This window comes from Diabrotica undecimpunctata, chromosome 8 (assembly GCF_040954645.1).
Source record: "Diabrotica undecimpunctata isolate CICGRU chromosome 8, icDiaUnde3, whole genome shotgun sequence".
Classification (NCBI taxonomy): domain Eukaryota; kingdom Metazoa; phylum Arthropoda; class Insecta; order Coleoptera; family Chrysomelidae; genus Diabrotica; species Diabrotica undecimpunctata.
Genome location: NC_092810.1, coordinates 64,300,435 through 64,322,777, shown reverse-complemented (window position 1 = coordinate 64,322,777; position 22,343 = coordinate 64,300,435). Strand labels below are relative to the sequence as shown.

The following is a 22,343-nucleotide window of genomic DNA, read 5'->3' as shown; positions in this document are numbered from 1 at the left end:
TTCCAAATTGCAAATTTTTCATTTTCTATGCACTTTGGAAATGCATTTTTCTTAATCACAAAATGCAATTTTCGTTAACCACCATGAATTTTGTTCACAAACTTTTCTGACATTTTCCCGAATCGAATGCAGAAAGTTTCACAGCGATTCATCTTGCTACGTAAAATTAGTAGGTTTATTGCTTTTAGTGCTTCATTTTTTGGGGAAGGAACTAATTTTGGAAATACCAGATAATAAAATTAGACCTGAATCTTGACCTGTATCCGACCTGTGCAATCAGGAGAAATCTTTAAATTCCATATGAAAATGTTATTGGTTTTAATCTAGAACACATAATTTCTTAGTGTAGGTTAATGAAACAACAGGGTTTGATACAAATTTGTCACAACCATGTGATAGAGACTAGTATCTCGGCTTAGGTAAAAAAAAAGAAGAAGGGATAAGAATAATGTAAAAAATTTTTCAAACAATCATGATAAGGTACAATATCTGAACAGAGATAGACAGAGTATTTTTATAATTTACTTTTGTAGTTATATAATCTACTGGATAATTTTTTTTTGTCTAAAGTATTGATAAAAATATAATAAATCTAAAAAACTGCCAAAATAATTTATTTACAGAATTTGGAAATCTCCTACTTAAATAATATCACTATATTACAAAAATATTGGTGATTTTTTATTATGTAATGCCATTTTGTAAAATGAACAATTTTCAAGTTCACTATAATTTTAAAATAATTATATGAACATTTGAAATGTGTTTATTAAAATTCTCAATAAAAACAAATAAAAGTAAACAAAATATGGCAAGAAAGTATTTAAACACGTTGAAAAAAATATTATACCGTCGAATTGTTATTAAAAAACCTCAAAAAACCACGCAGTGTTATGCAAATCTATTACCGAAAAAATAAAAATTACGCTTAAAAGTGCATTCTCGACACACATGCCGGCCCTGATCTTTACCAGCGTCGGGCCAAAAAGTGTAGCCGGGTGAAGTGAAGGGACAGCGGGGGCGGTGCATCCAGAGCCAGACGAGGAGCGGCAAATTGTTGGCAACACTGTTAGTTCATCGGCTGCTTGATCTCGCCCGCCGCGATTGCAAGAGAGGAGATCACAGGCAGCCATGAGGTCGACGGCAGTCGCCTCTATCCCCACTTTCATGGACACTCTAAAAGTTGGGCAAAATTGTATGCAACAACGACACCGTCCTCCGACTCCGAACGCCGTAACTCTTCTTAGATTTACGCGGCCCAAAAGGATGCTGAGGCACAACCGCTAAATCATCTTCGGCGGTTCGCGCGCGTTCCCGTCTCAACTGACTGCTACTAACCATCGTCGGGACGCCTCAACTAATTTTTGCTCGCGACTCAAGAATGTGTTGTGTCCCTATGTGCTAAAAAATTGTGTTTTGCTAAATCACATTTTGTGACATTTCAGTGATAACTCATGAAACCCCATCGAAATGGCTATCAATTTTTCGGCATCATTTGCCGCCTGTCTTGCTGCAGGACTGAAAGTACCCCGGCAAATAATGTATTGCATTTCTCAAGGTAACTCTATTAAATATTATAATTACTAATATCATAATACATTCGCACAGATCCAGATTAATTTATACATTCCACACACAAAGGACGAGAAGATAATAATTTGAATTCAATAATATTCTAATGTATATTTAAATTTCATTTCCTGCAAAAAAACTACTGGAAATTGTATTAATTATGTCTAGGTCTAGACTAAATCAATAAATTATAACATTTACAATAATTTTAATGTAATACATATATATTATTTCCAGTAATCATCTATTTTACATCAATGTTGATTTCAACGGTTACAAATTAAATACTAACAAACCGTTTATGCAATAAACAAAAGAATTATTAATGAACCTCGTTATTTCCATGCCATTCACATAATAACAATTACTAATGGATATTGTTATTATGTACATTACCAGACACACTTCGGAGTTTACAGACTAGACACGCTTTTTTATGGCCTGCTGATTCGAGCTTATAAATTATAGAGAATATTTTTACACAAGATCTGTTGGAATAATTGTTGTTAATATTTTTGGAAAATAAGAATTTTTCAAAATTAAAAAATTACTCAAAATATCGAAATAAATATTGTAAAAATTAGTGCAGATCTAAATTTACCAGTAATCTTTTAAATATTATTGCTAAACTTGTTCGTGTTTACATGTAAAAAGATAATGGCAGGTAAATATTTGTGAATGGGAACTTATTTCTTTTTTTCTCATTTTTTTTTCTCCGGATAAATCATTACTGCAAGTCTTTAACCCACTTCTCGCTCTTTTCTTTTTTATTCTTCTTTAAATGTTGCCTCTCTATGGCTTTTAGAACTGGTTTCTCTCAAAGTTTTTGTCGTAAGATTTCGTTTTGGTTCGGGTTTCTTCTCGTAATACCCTTGACCGCCCTTAGTTAAGTACTTCACATCATCTGCTTGAATTTACCTTTTTTGTTTGTCACAATCTTGCTTTCGCTTGCAGATTTTAAATTAGTTTAAATACTTCGCTGGATAGTGTAACTGTAGTTTTCAAGGATAAACCTTGAAGTCAGTTCTATTTACTTGTATGTTTTACAAATTTTAATTGTTTTTTTTTGTAATAATATTATAACTATTAGAGTTATAATTGATCTTTTTTATTTGTCTTATCAAATAATGTAATAATAAATTGTCTTTCTTTTTATCTCATTTTAGTTTTTTTTGAAGTATGAACTATGAAGCGTAAATTTCATTTTTCTATTTCTTGATTATTTCCATCGTTTTCTCGATATTCCTATTTTGTTTTTAGGTACTCATATACCTAGGTACTTTGAAATAGGTTTCATACTAGTCCTTTATCTTTTTTCCTTCGTTACTCTCTACCCCATCGTACAGTCATACAATTAACAGTCTTATTCTTCTCTTAAAATTTTTGCTTAAATCGCTCCAAACTCTTAATATTTTTTTTGGCAAGAATTATTATTCGTACTATCTATAACAAATATTTCTAAACACTATTTCTTTGCGTTAGTTGCATAGTATCATAGACAATATTTTTAAATGAAATTGCATATGCATTGTTAAAACAGATCCTAGAAGATAAGAATAAATAGTTACCTAAATAGATACTACTATAACAAACTTGATAATATACAAGGTTTGTAATAAATAGTAATTAATAAATTTATAATCCGTTTTCAATAAATGTTTCATTATTTTTTTGATTAAATAATAAAAAATACTGTCTTAAAACTTTAAGATCTTTCAATAATGTCTTTCCTTCCTTTTTTATTCATATTTACAAATTGTCTCTTTACGTTATTTCAAACTGGTTTCTTCTTCACATTAATACTCTCATGTATCCATGGTTAATTCAAACCACATACCTTTACCCATTTAGTTTGATAATGGACTTTTTTGCCCTTTGTAGATTTTAAATAGTTAAAATATTTTGAATTACTAGTTAATAATTTATCTCTCATTATCAATCTTACTTGTTATTAACTTTTGCAATAAGTTCTACAATCTTTTGTTGTTTTATCTATTTAGGTTTGTTTTCGCCACATTTTTCTTTGTTTCCTTTTTCCTTTGAATCATGCTGGTTCTATTTTTAATTAGGTTGTCTACGTTTTCATTTTGTATTCATTAAGTTAAAACTAATAAATATGTATTTACTTTATTCGTTTTTTAAGTTATTTTGTGAGTTATGTGTATGTTCCTAAAATATTAAACGTTATTTTAATCTTAATGTTCATTATAAGATTTATTTATTACTATTTTATTTATCTATCTTATAAAAAAGAATAGTAGTAAACCATTTTTAATTTTTCTTTATTTTTTATAATATTTACCATGCAGAGTAAGGCATAGTTTTCCTATTTCTAGTTGTTCCTTTAATTTGAGTTTCTTTTCTCTACTTATCGATTATTTCTTTCTATCATCTTAATTTCTATTTTCTATTGCTTAATTACTTATTTCTTTACTTTTAGAGCAAAGAAAGAAGTAATAAACTTAATCATATTGTAGGCTGAATACTTCTTCTTCAAGTGCCATCTTCGTTCCGAAGGTTGGCGATCATCAGGGCTATACGTATTTTCGAAACTGCTGACCGAAACAATTCGTTGCTGCTACAGCTATACCATTCCCGTAGATTCTTTAGCCAGGAGTTTCGTCTTCTTCCTATGGACCTTTTTCCTGCTATTTTCCCTTGCATAATTATTCGAAGCAGTTCATATCTTTCGCCTCTTGTAATGTGTCCCAAGTATTGCAGTTTTCGTTTTTTGATCGTAAATATGATTTCCTTTTCTTTATTCATTCTTCTGAAGACCTCGACATTTGTGACTCTCTCGGTTCATAATATTCTCAGGATTCTGCGATACATCCACAGTTCAAATGCCTCTAATTTTTTGGTATCAATCTTTTTCAATGTCCATGACTCCATTCCGTAGAACAGCACAGAAAGTACGTAACATCTCATCAGGCGAAGTTTCATTTCAAGACTCAAATCTCTTCCGCAGAACACTCTCGTCATTTTAGTGAATATGGATCTGGCTTTTTCTATTCTTATTTTGATTTCTGCTGAGCTATCGTTGTCTTCATTTATAAAAGTGCCTAAATATTTATATTTGCTAACTCGATCGATAATTTCATTGTGTAAATATAAATTTTGGACATTTTGTGTTGATTTCGATATTACCATAAATTTAGTTTTCTTGATGTTTAAAGATAGTCCATATTCTTCGCTGCAGTCTGCTATCTTATTTACCAATGTCTGTAGCTCTTCAAGTGTTTCGCGATCAGAACGGTGTCGTCGGCAAATCTCAGATTGTTTAATGTAACACCATTTATTTTAATACCTACGGATTGCTCAGAGAGTGTTCTATTCATTACGTCTTCGGAATAGAGATTAAACAATGTTGGTGACAGTATACACCCTTGTCTCACACCTCGCTTTATTTCAATTTCTGGCTGAATACTAGGTAATACATATCTTTTGTTCATCGTAACTACAGTGCTCAACATTTGATAAGGATAAAAGTAATATTTTACGTCAGAAATAGTTGGAGTTTGTAAAAATTGAAAATAAAATTAAAATAACAGTAATACCCCAACTTTGTTATCAATTTTAAACGAAATAAAATAAATTTTGTTATTGCGGCCTCCTTTTTTTTACTATCGTTAGTAAAAAGTTGAATATTAAAGTCGTATATTTTCATTTCATATTAACACAGTGTGGATTTAGTTGTTTTAAATAGTGAAATATGTTCATTAATTATTTATAAAGTATGCCTCGGAGACGTTTAGATCTTGTCCAAATACTACAGATTGTGAGGTGGATCAACGAAGTGTAAACGCAACGTGAAGTGGCTCAACGTTTGGGGTTTTCACAAAATGTTGTAAGTAGAGCCTGGAATCCTTATGTCACAAATGGTGTAGCCTCATATATTCATGGTGGAGGGCGAGAACGAAGAACCAACCCTGTTGATGACCGATATATGCGAATTATTGCTAGATGGAACCCAAAATATACTGCTTCTCGCATCAACAAAACATTGCGTAACGCTACTGGAAGAATAATTTCAAACCAAACCGTTAAAAGAAAGTTGCATATGACTGGCTTAAGAGCAAGAAAACGTTCATCTCATCCAGTACTAACCAGGGAACATCGCAGATTGAGAAGACTATGGGCTGAAAAACACCGCAACTGGACAATCAACGAATGGAGTAACTGTTTATTTACAGATGAATCTAGATTTCATATACCTAAACAATTAATATTGTTCTGAAGCTATTTTCTTGTGGCATGTTAAAGTAATTACTATTTAAATGGGAATAAGCCACAATTAAAGGTTAAAGTACGTTTATTGACGTTTCAATATCCACTTCGGAAATCCACGATTTCGGAAGTGGAAATTGAAACGTCAATAAACGTACTTTAACCTTTAATTGTGGCTTTTTCCCATTTAAATAGTAATTACTAAACAATTAAAATAGTCGGATTTTGGTATGGAGGGAACAAGGAGAAGAGAGGTATAATGAACATTATAGGGTGTCTACTACTGCTTTTGGATTAGGCCGCATCGACTTAGTAGTTCTGACAAATGATACGATCACGGCTCAGAGATATGGATGTAGAACCAATTGTTGTACCAGTTACGGATGCAATCGGAAAAAGTTTAGTCCTTATTGACAATAATGTCCGTCCCCACCGTGCAAGAATTGTGAACGAAAGATTACAGCATCACGGTATTAAAAGAATGGAATGGCCAACCTGGTCACTAGATATGAACTGCATAGGACATGTCTATGTCTATACAACTAAATGTGTTAGATAATCCTGTGCATACGGTTTAACAGTTAAGTGAAGCTGTGAAGCATATATGAACAACTTTAGATCAAAACTTTTTAAATACATTAATTAAAAGTATGCCTAATAGAGTAAGAAGCATAATTCGTTCATGAGGAGGTCCAACAAAGTATTAGATTTTTTTATTTAAGTTTTGTAGAACACAATTTTATTTTACTTTATTTCAATAAATTGTTTTTCATGTTAAAATATTTTATGTTTTTCTCTGATTATTTATATTTAGAAACTATATATATTTTCTAACCAAAACCAACGAAAAAATACTACGATGTTAACAAACTTTTAAAATATTTGAAATAATAATAATGATTGTTATCAATTGTTGAGCAGTGTATTACAGTATATTCTACTCGTAATACAATGAATGCCCCATTTTTTTATTATTTTTCGTTAAAACTCTGCTTCCAATGTCTTCGAAACTCTAAGATTTTTCAGGATTTTCAGATCAGTATCTACAGTAAATATTTCTAAACATTTATTCTTAGTATTTCTTGCATTTTCAATGATACCCAAGATACATTTACATATATAACTGAACTTACATGGCGATATTCTCATGAGCAAACTTTGTATTTCCAAAAACCCAAATTTAACAAAGAACACAAAAACGTAATAATTAAAAAGTTTATTTCTTTAAAATTTTCTGTACTGCTATAATGTTTATTATAGAAATATGACGTTGATTATAATATATTGGTAAATGTGTGAGTTACGAGCTTTTCTTAATTTTTATATAATTTTACTTTGTTTTATAATAAAATTATTTTAAGAGCTATTTTTAGGGAATAAAACCAAAAAAAAGTAAAATTGAAAACAGTAAAAGAGGATTATTAAAAAAAACTATGTTTGTTGGAAATGAGCAACAATTTTTCTTTAAACTAAGTTTATTAATTTGACGTTTTGATTTTCACTACAGCAATCATTTTCAAAATACAAAACGTTAATCAATTAAACAAAATTGTTGTTTTTGTTACTTGGTAAAAAATTCTTCTAATACTTTAATTTTATTTGACTCAATTATATTAAGAATTCAGACATAAATAAAACATTGTAAAGTATACAACTTTAAAATGATATTCCCAATATTATTAGTTGCTTTCCTAAGACGATTTTATTAGAAGTTAGTTTATTTGATTACATGAAATCAACTTTAACTCAAGAATACCCGTTAGAAAAATCATAGCATGTGATTTGTCTTTAAAAAGACAACCACTTGCAATGGTGATAGGAAAATTCTCTTGTTAGTGATCCCATAGTAAATCAGGAGGAGAAAATCAGGCAAAAAACACATGATACTATCCCGGCATGCTAATTATTTGGTCTTACATTTAGTCTACTCTCAATATTAACAACAAACTCTGATTATATCTGTATTTGGTATTTTCTTTCTATTGATTTCCTCTTTTAATATGAGTAACCAGACCCTACTGCATTCTACCGAGAAATTTGCAACGCAATTGGTTTCATTTAACATAATTACAGCCGCTTCTTTGATTTTTTACTTTGTATCATCTATTTCTTTCAGTACTATACTTGAATCTTCCCATTGAACTTTATGTTTAGTATCCCATGCTTGTTTACATATTTGAGATCTATCAAATTCTCTATTTTTGATGTAAGATTGATGTCCGCTTATTCTAACATTTAATGGTCTTGATGTTTTACCTAAATAAAAATATTCTTATTCATAAGTTATTTTATAAATGCAATTCTTTGTTTTTTCTTGTTCATTATTAGGTTTAGTTTTAGATAAAATAGATCTCAACGTGTTTGTTGTTTTCAATGTTATTGAATTTATTTCCTATTATTTTAAGTTTTTCCTTTTATGTTTAATCCTTTTATGTATGGTATTGTTATTTTCCTCGTATTATTTCTTGCGGATGTTATAGGATCCCGTCCTAAGTTGTTCTAGTCCATTCGGTCTATTTTTGAAAATTTCTTATTTATAAACGACAAGTGATACTCATTATTTAATAAAACATATGTTAGCAGTTGTTTTTCTTCTAAGAACGAATTTTAGTTAGAACAATTTTTTTTGGCTCTATCGTATGAGGATTTAATGATTCCATTTTTAATAATGATGTAATTTAATTTGTAATTTATATACCTGTTGTTGTTTTTTGGTTTTCTATACACCTGAGTCTCATATCCAGTATCCGTCTTTGAGATTAAAACATCGAGGAAAGGTAGTATGTTATTATATTCCACTTCCATGGTAAATGTGATTGCCTTTTTTTATAGTTTATAATATTCAGGAATGTTTCCAACAGCTCTGGTCCATGAGGCCATCTTGAGAACACATCATCTATAAATTTCTCGTGAATGCAATAGAATCTTACATGGGAACATATTAAAAGAGGATATCAATAGAAAGAAAATACCACTATTAGTAAGTCAATGACATATCGAGGATATATTGTAAGACCAAATACTTACCATGTAGGGATAGTATCATTAGGTTGTTTTCTTGGATTTTTTCCTCGTGATTTACTAGGAGATTACTAACTGGAGAATTTTACTGCCATCTTTACATGTGGTTGTCTTTTTAAAGACAAATCGCAGGCTACCTTTTTTCTGACGCGTATTTTTAAGTTAAAGTTGATTTCATGTAATCGAATGAACTATCTTCCAACAAAGTCTTCACAGGAACGCAATAAGATTGACAATAACTATCATTATAAAGTCATCTATTTTAAAATGTGTACCATATGTCCAAATGTAAATATAAATGATTCCGATAAAATTAAAGTACCTATTAGAAGAATTTTATACCAAGTAACAAAAACAAAATTTGTTTAATTTATTAATGTTTTGAATTTTGAGACCGATTTCCGATAAACTTACATATTTTAAAGTGAAATCGTGGCTTATTTCCAACAAAAATAGTAAATTGCATAAGATGTCACAAGAAAATAGCTTCAGAACAATATTAACTTAAATTACTATTTATATACTTAAATATATTCAAAGAAACACAGAATAAGGATATTCTTAGTCATTAGGCAGAGAATCGTAGAATGAGCGATAATCATTATTTAAGGAATCTTTAATTTCTTGAGATTGATCATTTTTTTGTTTTTATTTTATTTTTCGTATTTCATTCTAAGCTTTATAAAGAGGAACTATTATATTATTATAAGCTTTTAAAATCTCTGTATTAACATGTTAAAAATTTTGTAATCCATCTGGATTATAACTTAGGGCTCGAATATTTTGCACAGTTGGGTCACTTACTGTTTTTCCGGATCTTATTGTATTTGCATACCACAGATTTGAAAAGTCATTAAAATAGTCACAAGTTAGTTATATTACTAATCAAGGTGTGGGGCCAAGACACACATCGAGGTAATCATCGGGAACATTAATTTTTTTAAATTTTTCAATTTCCTTTCAATCGTAGGCATGCATCAAATCGGTCATTATTTGTGCATGGCTCTTTTCTAGAAACCTCTGACATTTTAATTTTCATCTCTATTGCTAATTTTAACAGAGCATTTTAACCGCAGCATGCATCGTTATAAAAAAAATTAATCTTCATTTAAGCCAAAATCTTGACTTTATTTGTTAATAAAGGCACTAAAAATTTCCATTTTGTAATAAAGAAGTTGAACTGTAGATTTAGGACATAGGGGATAGACTTCCAGTCCATTGTATAAACTTTATGTTTTTCACTTTTTTTATCTTCTTATTTCTCTTTTATAGCTTCTACTTTCTTCTCTTGGTGTAGCTGGTACTTACCGTTATTAAAATTGCCAACTTTTTGAGCCACATAAATAGAACAATCATATTTTTTTGGCACGACAATACTTAGGTTCATGTAATCGAATCTAGTTAAAAATAGTGTCAAAGATAATGGTTGTATGTTTTTCTCTGGGCACCACCCTTGAAGTCCAAAATGGCTCAAAATTCAATTTGGTCCTCATGACCCGGCAATAGTAAGACTACATTTTCGACAGGCTCCCAAAAAAAATCATAAATTTTGTTTTTTCCTCGAAAATAGCAAGTGCTATGATTTTTTGTTTAGATTCAGCTTCATCTAACATATCCCCTGTTAGGTGAGTTAGTTGATATTCATCCTGTTTATCTTCCTTCTACCAGGTAATAGCAGCAGACTCGTCTATGGACAACGTATTTAAAAACATATTTTACATACTTATGCGTAGGCGTAGCTTTGTTTCCTTTAATTGTAAATGGTGGGAATAACTATATGAACTTCTGGATTTCTCATGCTTCTTTCTATCTCTTATTCTTTTAATATCTACTTCTGTAATTAACATAGGCGTGGACAGGTTGTTTATTGTGTACTTTTTTTTAATTTCCAACAATGATATTTTCATATAAGAAAAACAGTTTACAATTTTTTGAAATAATTTTTTGAAATTCAAAATATATGAAGTGATTTGAAGTGTTTTACTTCTGTATAAGTTTTTTCAAAATATATTTGTCGGAATAGTAAATTTTTGAAATCGAGCCATTTGAGAGCTTTCGAAGGGAGAAAATTTTTTACTTTTTCTTCTTGCTTTTAAAAGTCTTACTTCGGCTTTTAATTTTGAAGAATTCAAACCAAAACATTACACCTCAACATTTTAAATATTGATTTCTAACTCATGTATATCTAAGGATATGGTTTTGCCTACTAAATAAATTATTTTTTTGTTTGTTAATTGGTCAAATTTATCGTTTAATGACTGAATCATTCGGTCCAAAAGCGAATAAAATACAAAGAGTTTTAGTTTTTGTTTATCGTTTACTGTAAAGACATTTCCAGCATCATTACTTTTTCTCGGAGTAGGAATGTCAATTTGAAAGAGCTTATCAAAAGACTCTCTTACTTTGGAATAAATATAATCAAATATGGACAGTTCGATCCTTAATTCTTTTAAAGCAAGCGCTTACCTTGAAACTTCTTTTATAGCTTAACAACTATCTATGAAGTAATTTGCTAACTTTTAGAACCATTTGCTGAATTGGATGCATTATTTCTAAACAGTTAATAAAAACAAAGGATTTTATTTGATGTAGTATCCCTTTACCGTTAGCTCTAGCTTTTGCATCAGTTGCGTCATCAACTCTTCAATGGCTTTTATAATTGCTTCAAGCTAAACTTTGATCACCGCAACTGCCTCAGCTCGACAAGCCCAACATGTTCCGACTGCCTTCAATATAAGAATAATTGTGTTTAGGGGAGACGTCCCGTCCCGCACTTTGCCTTGCATTTTGTTTCGCGGGACGGTACACGGGACGGTACTGGCTCTTTGTCCCGCGGGACGTTCCGCATGTCCCGCAAAAACTGCATTTTTATTATTATCGGAATGATTTGGTAATTAAAGTTATACAAGTATCTGCAACGTAAAAATATTTATATAAATTAAAAGGTTTTCTATTCTAATAATTCATATTGATGAAATAACAAAAAAGTTACAGACTCACAAGGAGGCGAAAACTATGTCACACTTCCCAGTCTGATCTACATAAATGTATTACTCTATTATCTCGACCAAAAATATTAGAAGTTAATACTGACCAAAACAATAAAGAGGAATTCAATTTAAACAACTCTTTCATAGCAGCCAGAAATAAGATAATTACAATAAAACAAATTGGGTGTACTGTATTTCTCTAGTAATTGATCCCACTCACAAATTGGAAACTTTCGATTTAGCGGAATGAGGCCGTTCCTTGAAACAAGAAACAAAGACAAAACTCAGAGAATTATTTAAAAATATGAAAAAAGCGCCTTAACCGGAAAGTTCCACGGAAGTTGGGCCTTTCTCTGGGTCCTCTTGTGGCGAGGACGATTTCAAATTTTTTTACTGAATAAAAAAAACGGTGCGCCTTGACGACGAGATGAACTGGATTGATATCTAGCATAAGAACGAGAAGACAGAAAGCTTGACTTGTTATCTTAGTGGAAAGACAACCAGAATAAATTTCCTACCATGGCTCGTTTGGCCAGAGATATTCTATTTCAGGAATATCCCAATGTCAGCTACGTCCGTCCCAGCAGAAAGTCCCTTCTCTAGAGTCGTCTTGACCATGAGGAAACAAAAAAGTCGACTCAGAGAGGATTCAGTGGCTGCGACCCTTTGTGTCTACTCATGGAAAAAAAAATATTTTTTAATTTAATTGAAAATACTTGAAATGGATATAGAAATAAGTAATTTTTTATTCAACTGTGGCTTGCGACTCTATTATATATACAATTAAGTCGGCACCAAATAGGACTTTTTTATTTTTAGTTTTATGCAAAAGTTATTCTTTATAAAGTTGTGCATGTTCTAAAACCTAAAATACAATAATCAGATATTAATTTGTTTTAGTCGTATACGCAATTTTTCAAAAAATATGAATTTTATGAAGAGTAAAGTAGGTATAAAGGTTATAAAGGTATATAAACTGTCTGAATTGTGTGTTAATAAAAGTGACGTTTCTTTTATTTTATAAATTCTAAATTCTAAATTCTGTCAAAAATTCATTGGTTAGTTTTATCAAATAATTACATACCTCCAAATTCGTTCAAAATGCTTACTTCTGTATTCGTTCAAAATACTGCATTCTTGATCTTAAATTGTTAATAATTTAAAAAGTCCACTGAAACCACTGAAGGGAACAGAGGCTTGGGTTATTGAGGTCTATAAAATACCTTATTTCTCTGGACTATTAATAGGAGTATGTAATAATAAAATATTAATAAAATACTTTTCATTTTTTTTGCTACTATATATATATATATATATATATATATATATATATATATAATGAAGTTTATAAGTAAACAACTACAATGATGGATTTCTACACTTACAAAACATTTTGTAGTTTTTCGGGTGTTCTAGAAACTGTAAGGTTACTTAACATATAGAGCAAATATCGAACAAAAACCACAACTAACTAAAAATCACTAAAGTCCATTAATATAATTGTCAGGTAAATTTAAATTTTACCAACGGCTTCATTTGGTTTTCTTGTGGTGACAACTTATCTGGAAGCTGAAATGGAAGCTTATTTTTCGCCATTGGGGGCGTCTGAAATTTTAGAAAATAGATATTTGTTAATGATAGTGATGGGATACAGTTATCGATGAGATTGGACTTAGTAGATTCAGAGATTCATCTTTGTATAGCGAATGTGTTTACATACGTACATACGTACGGTGAGTACATACGTACTGTAAGACTAAAAGCTTGTACTAGGTTATCTTTATATCTGGCTGGGTATGCAAAGTGGTAACTTAAGAAACGGTTGCTAGCTATTTCTTTTCTCTACCACGTGGTGCCCAGTGTGTTATCCTGTGTGCGAATGATTCGTATATCTTAAAAAGGAATGCCATTCTCAATCTCCAATTCACATGTAAATTGGAGGTGTGGATCAAAGCTATTGAAAACTGATAAGGTGTTCAAAATCTTATCTGGTGGTATGCTAGGATGAGGTCGTCGACATAACGCTTTACAAAGGGAACTCGTAAATCTAAATTTCTAATACTCTTATTGATAAGTAAAGTAATTAGTAGTAAAGTAAGTACATAAAATTTGTCATTGAATATTAAAGATTTGGTGTCGAAAGTTAATTTTAATTATTACGAGAAAGTTTCCCACGACACTGGACTCTGAGGTTGGATTTCACTCCAATGGTTCTGGAGGGAGGTGACTACGATGAAAAGTAGAAGATTTGCAAACAAGGATAATACATCAAAGACATTGTCACTCTAAGACATTGTCAGTTGGTAACTGATAATTATCGATGAAATTACGTAATTATATGTTTGCGATAGAATTTTTGTAAGGAACTTTGTTAGGTTTGAACTAGATTAGTGTTTGGAGCATTTATTGACGAAAACTCCATTGGGGTTGTCAAGTTTATATATATATATATATATATATATATATATATATATATATATATATATATATATATATATATATATATATATATATATATCTTTAATTGATTAGGACTTCCTTCCAAGTTTTCTTCAATTTTGGTCCTAGTACTTCCACCAAATTTACTATTACTCATAGTATGTACATAATAATTAATTATAATAGGTTATATTCTTACGCTTGCTTAATGTGCAAAGTTTAGTGCGATATAAAAAAATAGTTAATTGCCGTATTTGTTGACATAATAACAATAGGTAATAGTTGTTATTATTTACACATTAACAGACACACTTTACTAGTTTACATATTCTTCGACTAGACACGCTATTTTTTATCGCTTCATGCACTCTTATGAATTATTTAATAGCAATTGTTTTCCTTAAATTACTAATTGTTTATCATGGTATTTTTCAATATCGATTCGTTTTTAGTAGATATTTTACATTGTTATTCTTATTACATCATGAAATAGTTTATTTAACATATCATAGAAGAATTGATTGATTACCTTTTTGAACTTTATTTCAGAAGTTCTTCAGTTGTATGTACGGGTTTTTGTGCCATTTATATCCTAGATATAATTTCTGTCGGCTCTCCATATTCCGTTAACATATTTCTTAGTATTTATATGTGCTGTTATTTCTTTTATTTTGGGTTGTTAATAGCAGGCTAACTAAATTTCTGGAATATTTTTAAAAAATTATTTTTTTTTAAATTTTATTTATAGTCGATAATATTCGCATATTAACTATACCATACTGTTTGTAAAAATGACCGTATCATCAGTATATCTAATGTTAATAATGCTACTTTTTTTGACCATAATTCCTTCCGCAGGTTCCGATGGAGAATCCTGAAATATAACTTCGCTGTAAACTACGCTGTTGAATAATAGCGGTTAAATTTTGCATCCTTTATAACTTTTAAAATATCTTTAATAACTCTATCAGTTTTCTTTCGACTTTTGATATCTTATTTTAATTGTGTCTACTTTCTTGGCCATTTTTCTTAAGAATGCTTATAAGTTTTTTCAAGACCGTTTCTGAAAAAGATTTAAAAGCTGAGATCACTTTTTTCCCAATTTTCTATATATTCTACTATGTTATTTTAAGAAAAGTTTTCATTGTATAACACAAGTGTGAATGAGTCTAATATTTGTTGCATTCTTTTGATTTGTTGTTATGGGAATCTTTACGAAAGATTAATTTTTTCTTTAATCAGCTTTAAAAGTTCTATTGGGGTTGCATCAAGCCATGTAGCTTTTCCTTGTTTAATGTGTTTTATGGCATAAATCATTTTTTCGTTTATCAATTCTGATTCCGTGATTTCTCCATAACGTTCTACCTATTTTACTTTGTCATCGTAAAATAGTTATTTTAATGTTTGTACCTTTTGATTCAGTTCAGTTATAATGGTGCTTTCTTCATTTTTAAATATCGCGGTATTTTTTCTACGCTTTATACTCATTTTGTTAACCGTGTTGTGAGTGTTAAAAGTTTGCTACACATTTTTCCATTTCTTGCTATCTAATGGACATCCATGTTTCTTTTGCTTCTTTTATTTTCTGTGTTACCTGTTAATTAATTTCTTGATATTTAAGTTTGTCCCTGCTTTTAAAGACCTGTCTTTCATCATTTCAAAAGTTCCATAATTCATTGTGTTTCCCAGTCCACAATCTGTATTACTATCTTTATATTCTTTAATTTTGTTTCAGTGTTTGAGGCGTTTTTATTCTGTTCCTTGACTGAGGCGTAATTGCTTAAATATTATGATTTTTTATATCTTGACACTTTTTATCTTTTCTGCAGTCTTACAGTCGTTTCCATAATTGAGTTCTGATATATGTTCCCTATGAAAATAAATAATATACCAGAGTTCTTGTAATTCTATTCATGATGTAAGTTGTATCCAGGGAGTTGACATTTATAGAGCCTTTAATTGGACAAGTTGAACATTCTGTTCATGATGACGAATTGTTCAGTTTAGTTAGGTTAAGTTAGGTTAGGTTTGAATGATTCGTTTTATTCACCACAATTCTCCAAACCTCCTTTGTCCTCTTTGGCATTAAAGTTATGTATTCATCTAAAACCATTCCGTCTTTTATTTATTTATTTTTTTTTCGTTATAGTGTCTAACAATTGGTAGACTTCTTTTATTTTCTGTTCTGTGTTGCTAGCTGTAGAAGCATACACTTCTGTATTGGTAATTTTTCCTATATTAGTATTAATGCGGTTTAAAAGGGAGATGAAAAAAAGTACTGACTTTTCTATTTCCTTACCTACCTACCCACACCATATCGGTTCGTTCTAGGCAGATATGATGTGAAGTTATTTTTATAATTTCGATACTCACTCTGTCTATTTCTGTTGCTGTATTATCTACTTTAGCTAGTTGTAGACAACTTTGTACATTCCATATTCCAATTTTTAAATATGTTATTTTATTTACAATTACATCCGCGATTTCACTGATTTTTAACCTAGAGGGCTCTGCGTTTTAATCTTAATATAATTCCCTTACGTGATTACAGCGATCTATGATTGACAGAATGATGCTTTTGTGAGTCTTTACTGTAGTTGTTTTCCGTGCAGCCTTAACCATTTTCAACATTGACGTCATACACCATTTTCTGCTTTCGCCTTTGAGACCGATTTCTCAATTTTAGGACAAAAGAGTGCCTGCCCCTACACATACTACCTCATATTGTCATAGTTGCTGGACAGTAGTTGTGGATTGCTTATACCGGGAATGACTCGGTGTTACAGTCGACCGCAATGAGTAGTATTACCATCGACAGCAAATAGTTCTTTAATAATATAAAATAGTTGACAAAAAGAAATAAAAATACGACAATTTTATATTACCGTTACTGTGCAAAATCTGAATTAAAACACATATGATTACAAAACACTATAGAGTGACTCCACGAGACCAAGATACTAATATATATATATATATATATATATATATATATATATATATATATATATATATATATATATATATATCCCAAAAAAATGGAGTCGAAGAAAGCTGGGCAAAAATTAAGTCTATTATCTTAGCCTCTGCTAAAGAAATGTGTTGGTGAAAGAAATATAAATAAAAATAAACCGTTCCCAAGCTGAAGAACTCCATGATTTTGTACCGACGTGAAGCAAAAATGTAAAGAAAAGAAAAAAAGGTTACCTGAAATACATGTGTCTTATGAAGACACAAGAGCCATACGATAATTACAAGACAATAGGAAACGAAACACATACACTTGTAAAAAGAATAAAAAATTATCACTGGGATCATTTTTCTAAAGAAATGGACCATAATCTTTATGGACTCCAAAAGAAAATATATACCAGAAATGAAGACGTTAATATAAATACTTAGGAAGTTAGAAAACACTTAAAATCTGAAGAACAGAAAAGATGCAGGTAAAGACGGAATACCAAACGAATTACTTAAAATACTGTGGAGCAGAAATGACATAACAATTACCAACAATAATCAACAAAATAAAATACTGGAAGAATGGAGAACTAGCGAACTAATTCTACTATTCAAAAAAGGAAATAAAAACAGCCAGAAAACTACTGAGGTACAACCTTGTTAAATACTACCCTAAAACTCTAAGGATAAGTTTAGCAGATAAACAACAGGGTTTTCATATTAGAAAATCGTGTACAGATGCAATATTCGTCATGAATTACTGAGAAATCACTAGAATATAATAGACCAGTATTTCTGTATCTCATTGACTTAAAGAAAGCATTTAACACAGTAAGACTCAAAGGTGTAATCCATCTTCTGCATAATAGAGAAGTTCCCCTAGATATCATAAAATCTATTGAAAAAAGCTACTAAAACAACAATATAGAAGTCAGAACAGATAGACAATTTATAAAACCTAAAGACACAGGTAGCGAAATAAAACAAATCGACTTATTGAGCCCTATGATCTTTCATTTATTATGAATCATGGATGAAGTCATCAAAAATGTCAACAATTGAAGAGGATACGGAACGATTAACAAAGAAGTAAAGATACTCTGTTAAGTAGACGATGCAATATTAATAGCCCAAGATGAAGAGTGTCTGTAAAAACTACTCCACAAATTTAACATAAGAGCAAAAGAATTTAATATGACAATCTCAACTCAAAAAACTAAAACAGTAGTAATCAGCAAAACCAATCAGAAGTAAAATAGAAATCTATGACATCAGTATTGAACCAATAATGGAAATAAAATACCTTGGAATTACATCGTCCAGTTATGGAGATCTGGGCAAAGAAGTTAAAGATCAAGTACAAAAAGCAAATAGACTGGCAGGATTCCTTAATAACACTATATGGCGAAACTGACATATTAACACTGAGATGAAGTAAGGAATTTATAAAGCTAGTGTAAGAATAATAATGACATAGGCATCAGAACCAAGACCCGGCACAGCCACAACACAAATACTACTGGAAACGGCAGAGATGAGAGTACTAAGAAGAATTACAGGAAATACGCTGAAAGATTGAAAGAGAAGTGAAATCATTAGAAGAAAATGTAACGTGCAATTTATAAATGAATGGACACAGAAAAAATAAATGGAATAACCACATAAGAAATGGGGGAGATACGTGTGGTTAAGATAGCATTCGATAGAAGAAATAGCGGACGACCGCAAAAAGATGGAGTGACAACTTTCCATAGATGTATCAATCAGCCTATGAATAAGCAAAACTGCTTATAAAAAGGAAGAAGAAGATATTTTACTGAAAATCCTTACCTAGGTCACCTTAGTACCCCAATGGCAATATTATTTAGTTACTAAGGAGGTATTCTGGCAATACGCGATCGAGCGTTAACGTGAATGAGAAGCAAACGTTCTTCAACAAAAGAGGATTTTCGGTAGAAAATAAGAGAATGACTCTACGATTTACTCTCTTATGTACCCGTTACTGTAAAGACTGCCCCTTCGAAAATAAAAATGGGAGGAAATGGTACTCTAGGAAAAATGCTATGCTGGTTTTCTCACCCTCGATAACATCTAAACCTATGGTAATGCCAGTCAGATGATTATTCCGTATATATAACTTAGTAAAGAGAATCCATCGCCACTAGCAAGAGCTGTAGGAGTAAATGTCTGTTCTGCTAACACTAAAATCGACTAAAACGGTATTCAACAGGATTAGTTGATCGTTGCCTTTCCCAACTAGTAAATCTTGAGTATAAAGAGGTTTCTCCAAAAAGTTTATCATGCATAGACATAGGTATACTGTTGACGATATATGGAATCCTGCGCCCTTTATTATGACGAGCAACAACTTGATCTACTTCTTTGGATTTTATTAGGTTTTAAAAAGATTTATACTAAAACAATTCAAAGGTCATCATGAGCAATATGGAATAACTAAAATCACAGTGCACATGCCTAACTAAAAGCGGTTTGTTAATACAAAACTGGACTTTTTTTCCAAAAATTTACAAAAATTATTTAAATAATGGTAACAACATTTAATATAGCTTTTTTCTTCTACAGCCAATACAGATTAGATATACTGGCTATTTTTGTTCAGGGAACAAAGAAGTCATCACAATCACTTACTTACTCCGTGGCGGTACAACCCTTCGTGGGTTTTAGCCGACTTGACAACATGCCTTCATTTGTCTCTGTCTTGGGCAAGCTCCATCCAATTCTTCACGCCCATAGCTTTAAAGTCTCCTGCTATATTACCTCTTCACCAGAGTCGAGTTCGTCCATGTGATCTTCTTCCAGTTGGAGCTTCTTCCCATACCAGCATTACTATTCTTTCGCCAGAATGTCTTCTTAGGTGTCCTATTCACTGGAGTCTTCTGGACTTTATTTCTTTTATTTGTTATCGTCTGGATATAGCTCGTTCTTCAAACTTTTTGTTAGTTCTTATCCTATATTGTCCTACTGGTCCGTCCAGCATAGGTCCAAAGACCACATTCACTGCTTCGCTATTATTAATTTTAATTTTACTCAAATTACCCAATTTATTTAACTAAAGCTTACTTACAACAGTTTATTTTTTTAATTATTGATATCTTTAATAAATTATATTTTACCGATAGAAAAGCTAAATCGTATATTGGTAGTCAAACTTATTACCATTGTTTCATCATCATCATCATGCAACCTCTTCTGTCCACTGCTGGACATAGGTCTCTCCCATTTTTCGCCACTCTTCACGGTTCTGTGCTTCTTGTTGCCATTTCTTGGATATTCGTCTAATGTCGTCCATCCAGCGTGTTGGTGGTCGTCCTCTGCTGCGTTTGTCTTCTCGTGGGCGCCAGTCAATTAGTTTTCTGGTCCATCTTGTGTCTTTCAGTCTCGCTATGTGACTTGCCCAATTCCATTTCAACTTGGCTCTACGTTCGACGACATCACTGATACCTGTTCTTTTCCTTAAGTCTTGATTCCTTATGTTGTCTTTTTTTGTCACTCCGAGAATTGATCTTTCCATGTGCCACTAGCATTTTTAGTGCTGTTGTTTTTGTGAGCGTGAGAGTTTCTGCTCCGTATGTCATAATAGGAAGAACGCATTGGTCAAATGTCTTCCGTTTCATAGCTATCGGGATGTTGCTCTTAAAGATGTCTCTTAGTGAACCATACGCCGCCCAAGCAAGTGTTATTCGTCGTTGAAATTCGCAGGTCTGGTTGTCCTTGCTTATTCTGATTTCATGACCAAGATATATGTACTTTTCTGTCAATTCTACCACTTGATTTTAGATGATATGGTGTTCGCTGGGGACTAAATGTGTCATAAATTTGGTCTTACTGATGTTCATTTTTAGACCTATTGTTGAAGATACGTTTTCTAATTCTTGTACTATTTGTTGTGCTTCACCCAGATCTTCGGTAATAAGTACTATGTTGTCAGCAAAACGCAGATGATTGAGCATTTCTTCATCTATTTTTATTCCTCTATTTTCCAACTAGCATTTTAAAGGCGTATTCGAGGACCGTTATAAATAATTTAGGTGAGAGAGTGTCGCCCTGTCTCACACCTCGCTTGATATGAATTTCACTGGTGGTATCATGTAGTTTTACACGCATGTGGCGTTTTGGTATAATGTTTGTACTAGCTTTGTGAGCCGGTAATCTATTCTACTATTGTTCAGAGCAGTTACCATTGTTTAAATAGGACTTATTACACTTCAAACTTTCATACCATTGATATTTAAAATATTACAATTCACTTAAATAAGATTATTTGCTTATTTAAAACAAATTTTATTTTTGAATCTGTTTTAAATTAAGTCGTAAAGTAATGTACCTGTGTATTATAAATAATAAAAAGAGGTGTAAAGTGTAAAAAAAGTAATACCTTTTTATACGTATTTTAGAACCTCTCTTTACCTTCGTTTATTTTTATATTCTCAGTACGGACTTATGTGATTCAGGTTTTATACTTTTTAATCATTAATATGTAAACGCACATACACGACCAATTACTTACCAACAGAGCTTGAAAGTGCCCATAATTTTATTAACCATAATGTTGAAGTTGTTGGTTTTTATACCACAAAGACCTGACACTACTTAACATGATATATACTGACTGACAAAAAAGGTAAACACATACTTATATTTATCTGATTTTAATAGTTTTTAGTATACATCTTCAGTGTCCCTTACTAGTAAAATGATTAACTTTTCAGCTTCATTCGTCAACTTACTGCACGTTCAATACTGTGTTAAGGATCCACGGTTTCTTATACTCACTAATATGCCTGGGCATCGTCCAGCCTACTGCAACTTCGTGAGTAAGAGCAACTAAAGTCTATGGAAGGTGTTGCAAATTTAACAGTCTACGACCTATCATGTTCCAGACATGTTTAATTGGAGGCAGATAAGGCTTCACCTAGTGTACGTAGACTTACAAAAAGCATATAACAGTGTACCCCTCAGTAAACTATGATCAACCCTACAGCAAACCAACATTAAGCATGGTCTTATCAAAGCAGTCCAAAGTCTGTATAATGGAACGACTGCATAAATTAAAACTGGATCAAGGATATCTGAGGGATTTAGGGTCATGAAAGGACTAAAGCAGGGTTTCTG

At 31.3% G+C, this 22,343-nt stretch overlaps 1 protein-coding gene across 1 annotated transcript in view; it reads left to right on the top strand.

Annotated features, from left to right (window-relative positions):
• Positions 1-1,470: 1,470 nt before the first annotated feature.
• The window catches only part of jim (zinc finger protein jim), a 188,267-nt gene continuing 167,394 nt past the window's right edge, over positions 1,471-22,343 (top strand). The window contains exon 1 of the mRNA XM_072540398.1: positions 1,471-1,558. Coding sequence (XP_072396499.1) covers positions 1,471-1,558 — 88 coding nt within the window. The remainder of the gene's footprint in view (positions 1,559-22,343) is intronic.